Source organism: Colobus angolensis, unplaced genomic scaffold (genome assembly GCF_000951035.1).
Source record: "Colobus angolensis palliatus isolate OR3802 unplaced genomic scaffold, Cang.pa_1.0 Scaffold273, whole genome shotgun sequence".
Lineage (NCBI taxonomy): Eukaryota > Metazoa > Chordata > Mammalia > Primates > Cercopithecidae > Colobus > Colobus angolensis.
In genome coordinates, this window is record NW_012115966.1 from 2,160,818 (window position 1) to 2,166,409 (window position 5,592).

At 44.5% G+C, this 5,592-nt stretch overlaps 1 protein-coding gene across 1 annotated transcript in view; it reads right to left on the minus strand.

Moving 5' to 3' along the window:
* SARS (seryl-tRNA synthetase) overlaps positions 1–5,592 on the minus strand; it is a 26,866-nt gene that overhangs the window by 5,036 nt on the left and 16,238 nt on the right. The window contains exons 2-5 of the mRNA XM_011948161.1: positions 5,066–5,191; positions 3,940–4,098; positions 2,479–2,622; positions 1,717–1,872 (exon numbers count right to left, since the gene is read on the minus strand). Of these exons, the coding sequence (XP_011803551.1) occupies positions 1,717–1,872; positions 2,479–2,622; positions 3,940–4,098; positions 5,066–5,191 (585 nt within the window). The remainder of the gene's footprint in view (positions 1–1,716; positions 1,873–2,478; positions 2,623–3,939; positions 4,099–5,065; positions 5,192–5,592) is intronic.

Genomic DNA, 5,592 nt, shown 5'->3' on the forward strand with positions numbered 1-5,592 from the left:
AAAAAAAAAAAAAAAAAGGAAGAAAGGTTCCTCTGGGTCAGTGTTTAGAGCCTGGAAAACTACCTTGCTACCTGGCAGTAGGAATGTAGCCACTGTGGGGCCATTCACATACAACACAGGAAAGCTCAAGGGCTGTGCAGCCTAATATGGTACAGCAGCCACATATGACCATTCAAATTAAATTGGGCTGGGCGTCGTGGCTCACACCTATAATCCCGACACTTTGGAAGGCTGAGGCAGGCGGATTGCTTGAGCCCAGGAGTTTGAAATCCGTTTGGGCAACATAGTGAGACCCTGTCTCTATATAGGAAATTAATCACAAAAATAAAAATAAAAACAAATTAAATTAAATTAAAATTTAGTTCCTCGGTTGCATCAGCCACATTTTCAGTGCTCAAGTCACACGTGGCTCATGGCTGCCATGCTGGATCATGCAGACTCAGAACATTTCCATCAGTGCAGAGAGTTCTACTGGGCAGCGCTATATTCATTCTCACAGAACTGAGGTTTTTATCAGACAAGAAGTACCAGCCAAAATTCTTCACTACTGAAACCTGTGATTCTTCCTGCCTGTGGGTCCAAGAAGCGTCTGGATGAGAGATGGAGAATGCAGGACTCAGGGAGCACCGGCTACCTAACGATTTCCCTAATACTCCACATAGGTTTCTCCCTAGTGTTACCTGCAGTGGATATTTCTAATGTTCTTTAATGATTACCTAATCTTACGGGTTGAAATTAGAAAAAGAAAGAAAAGGTAAAACAGGTTTTAGCCAGTAAAGGAACACATTCCTCCCTTCGTTAAAAGCAAGCAGAGAGGGAGGAGGTCAAGGTTATACTAATGCTCAGGGTTTAGGGAGAACATTTTGTTTCCCAGTGTGTCTTGAATGAAAACTTAACTTTACCTCATCAACAGAAACAATGGAAAGATTCTTCTAATTACTGAACTATCTCCCTATATAAATTAGATGAGTCCAACAGCAGTTGTCTAACTCTACCTCCACTGTCTGGAGAGGAAATAAGCCAGTAGGAACTAAGTCTCTATTTCTGACAGAAGAGTTGAAAGGGAGGGGCAAACGAATAGTAGACACTGCTGCATTGGACAGCTGTTAGCAGAGACGCTCTAGAAATCTTGAGTGCCAAACACAGAGTGGGGTGCTGTTATTGGTGTTAGAGCCAGTTGATCAGAAGGACCTTCTGAACCCTGACTTGAATTGTCTGGCTCTCCCTGACATGGTCCATGGTTGAGAAGGAGCCACAAACTGGAAGCCACCTCCATCCCAAGGCAAGTATGTCTCACCCTGTGGAAGCTTCCAGTCTGGGGTTAGGAGTGGGAGGACACGGGAAGTGGGCTAGGAGATCAGGGCCACTACTGTAATTTCCTTTTGTCCAAGCACCCAAGGAATGGGCTTCTTTTCTAAGCTCATGGTGTTGAAGTATACTTGATTTAGATTCATCATACAGATTACCCAGGGAAAGGTAAAAGAGGCTCTGCAGCTGCACTAATATGGTAGTCATTAGCTACATGTTTAAGTTAAAATTAATTAAAATAAAAAATGTGCTTCCTCCGTTGTACCACCCACATTTTAAGTGCTCAAGAGTCACAGATACAGAACGTTTCCATCATCGCAGAAAGTCCTATTGGACAGCACCACTCTGCATCACTGAAGTTAAGCTACATAACTTAAGTCATTCTGCCACCTGACCCAGGCTACTCACCTTATACAGTTCTTCATCAAACTGGCTGAGCTGTGCCACCTCCTGCATGACCTCCTTCCTCATGAAAAAGGGGGTATAAATGGGAGTGTAGCCCCGACTTCCCAAGGTGCGAAGGGCATACTGGATGAGAGCCTGTTCCAGGAACACCAGGACCCCCTAGAGGAGCAGAGACACAGAACTGTGTGACTGCGTCTTGTCACTGTCATGTTCAGCTAGCACTGACACCCAAAGGCACCTGGGCCGACAGAACAGGACTACCCAGGGGCACACAGGAGGCCAAAAAAAAGACCACAGATCACAGCAACTGACATTCTGAACCTTGAGATTCATTCTGAACACTGAAGCCCAGCGAACTCTTCAGGCACACAGTTAAGAGAATTCTCTTGATGTTCTCAAAGCACTTTGGGCCTACACAAACCACAGTGCTTCTGACAGTGGATTTTGATTCTTTGTTACTTGTCTGACTATCCAATTATACTGAGCTACTTAAAGGCAGAGACTGGTCTGATTCAGTCAGCAAAACACACATTCATTATGGAGGACCACTTAGTGGCTTTTGTTCTATGGAATCCTGATAAGCCCTCTCTTGCTTTAGAAAGAGAATTGCATCTAATTGCCAATACATTTGCAGAAAAGCGAGTACAACTGGTAGATCTGGGGGCCTCTTTAAGTAGGTTATGTCTCTCCGCAAAAAAAAAAAAAAAAAAAAAAAAAATTTGTTTCTTCTTTATAATCCTATCCTCACTGGCTCCCAGCTCTTACCTTCAAGAAGTACCCTCGACTCCCAGCCACCACGGCCCCCTTTTCACCTTCAAAGCCATCTACCATCACCACCAGGTCCACATGAGAGTACTTCTTCCTGACCGTACAATCCCCCCAAATCCTCTCTACTTTGTTGTCGGCATCCTAAGGAAACAGAGTAAGAAAGAAAGATACATGACATGTGATTTTATTTTTTTATTTTTAAATGAAATTATTTATTTATTTATTTATTTATTTATTTTTGAGACAGGGTCTCACTACTCTGTCATCCAGGCTGGAGTGCAGTGGCACAATGTTGGCTCACTGCAACCTCAACCTTCCAGGCTCCAGTGATCCTCCCACCTCAGCCTTAGCTGGGACTACAGACAGGTGCGCGACACTATGCTCGGCTAATTTTGTATTTTTTTGTAGAGACGGGGTTGTGTCATGTTGCCCAGGCTGGTCTCCAATTCCTGGGCTCAAGTGATCCTCCTGCCTAGGCCTTCCAAAGTGCTGGGATTACAGACGTGAGCGACCGCGCCAAGCTTGATATATGATTTCTTAACTCCACAACCTCCATCTTTCCAAACTTTATTCCACGAACAACTTAGCTTTGTGACGTCATCGCTTAACTTAAACACTACTGTGTCTCATAACTAGAGAAGGCAACTTGCTACTCAATGGAGAAGTAATAACTTACAAAGTTTGAGAAGTAATTCTAGCCATGAAGCTGGGAAGGATGATTTTCCAAGAGGTCTACAGTATTCTCTCGGTTTTTGTTTTTTTTTTTTTTACCCTTTTAAATTACCTCTCAAATCCTGCACAAGGACAACTCTTCCCAGACAATCGACATTGCCTGGGGTACAGAGGAGAATGTAGATTTTTTTTTTCCAGCCTCTCATTGGTCCCAGGGCAACATGAGGGCGGACTCGGGGCCCTGACCTCCTGAGTCTGCTCATGGTCTGAGCTCTGCAGCCTCCCGCACACCCCAGCCTGCAGTGAGTTTAATGTTCACCAGGAAATGAATGAAAGAGGCACAGATGGGCCCTGCTCCGGCTGGGGTGTCAGGGAACAAAGGCTGGGCTCTGAGCAGCTTTGTGCAGGGGAAGCGCCCGCTCAGCAGGAAACTTTTATCATGCAGATTTCCCTTCGACCTGCAGCTTCTCAGCGGGGTGTGGGTGAGGGGGTTAGGTTGATTTAGCAGATCCCTCCTACGAGATGCCTGCTACCACAGGCAACACGCAGTGGAGGACAGCAGCCCTATTTGCAAGAGATTTCTGTGCCAGGAGTCTCCTCCTACCTGCTGTCTCTGCTACTTCCCAATCAGACAAGGATCTGACTCGTGCAATTCTCAATTGGTGGACAGAGGGAATATACAAAGAACCTGCTTCTGACAGAGAGTGCCAGTGTTCCACAGATCTCCTCCCGTCCCCGCCCCTGCAGCCACCTAAGGCTGCCTCCCGCTGCGGCACAGCCACCTACCTCATCGTTACTGATGGGCACAGAAGGGTGCAGAAGGTTCCCAATCTCTCGGAGATTCTCAAATCGCTCTGCTTCCAGCTTTATCCGCTCCGCGTCACACTTCAGGATGGCTTCGTCAATGAGGAGTCGGACTTTTTTGATTTGTGAGACTTTCAGGTTCTGTAGATGAACAGGCCAGGCCCATAAGCAGGACAGTGAGGCAAGGACAGCACAGGAATAAGATTTGGTTGCCCTGACCCTGTTGTGCTCTAAAGAGAGCCCTTGCGGTAGCATTTTAAAAGCTGGAAACAAAGACTTCTAAGAACTGAGATTGATTTCACACATGGATATATACAGTCTTGCTCTACAAATCCATCGGCGTTTTTCCTTGGTGGTGCTTGAGGCAGAGATGGATAGTTCTGGCCACTCCTATTGTTCCCATACATCGCAGAAACGTTAGTACTGCCGCTCTTATGAGAACTTTCCCTTAATCTGTAGTTTCTGATTTTCTTGACTGAACCAATTTAGCACTCTATTGATGTGCTGCATTTAACTGTTCTCCAGGAAGATTATACATTTATTAGGAGTAAGAGATTTGTCTGAAGCATATTTTTGTATTCTACATGTATTGCAGCTGTTTCAAACTGTGCTCTTAATTCTTTGAGGCGAGTGCTTTAGCAGTAGGGCCAGGCAGGCTCAGGCCCCCAATCCGAGCCCTTCAAGCACAGCAACTTTGCTTTTTTGGTTTATGTTCTTGCTATATGTTAAGGGTTTCAAGAAAGGGTTCAGTGATTAAAAAACTCAAAAATTACTCCTCTTGCCCAGTGTACTGAATATTTACTGTATTATAGTAAGTTGAAGTTTCTTCCCTTTGTGTAACAAAGGGTAGAAAATGGAGCTATATAAACCACAGTTCCTTTTTCTATTCTTCCTACCCTTGACTCTCCCACTCCATCTGTCTCCATCTCTGCTGTCTAATAAATACTCAAATATAGGATATAACAAGAATGGGTGGGGACATTTCCCAGCAGCAGAAATGAAAGGATGTCACAATGCTGTGTGCAGCAGAGTGTGAGCACTTGCTGTCTAGGAAAAAAATTAAGACAAAACAGCAGATATCCTAACTTAGAAAAGGACTCTAACTTACAGCTAAAGCGTCTGCAGTAAGGTCATCGAAATTCAACACATTCTCTGGGACAGACTCATCATCTTCCACTGGCTCTTTTTTCTGCAGGGAGGAAAAAACCCAACACAAAGAAATAAAAGAAAATCTCTGGCATTGTTTTATAAAGTAAACACCAAATTAACGTATTATATAAACGAATCACAGAATTTCCTACATAAATTTTTCTAAAAGAAAATAGGAAAAAAATTAGGACACTGGAAGCCAGAAGTCAAAGTGTCAAGCCCCTATGCTGCCACTTAATAGCTTTCTGATCCTAAAATCAATTAATCTGTCTGGGTCAGAGAATTAACATCCTGAAGAATACGAGAAGAATGTCACTCCCTGTGCGTAGGTCCTCACAGGAATCAGAAGAGAATTGATTTGAAATGCTCATGAGCTACAAGCGCGGGGAGAGGCGGCGCAGTGCTCAGGAGCAAGCCCTGGGGCAGACACACCTGCGTGTGGATTTTTTTTTTTTTTTTTTTTGAGACGGAGCCTACAGCTCCAAA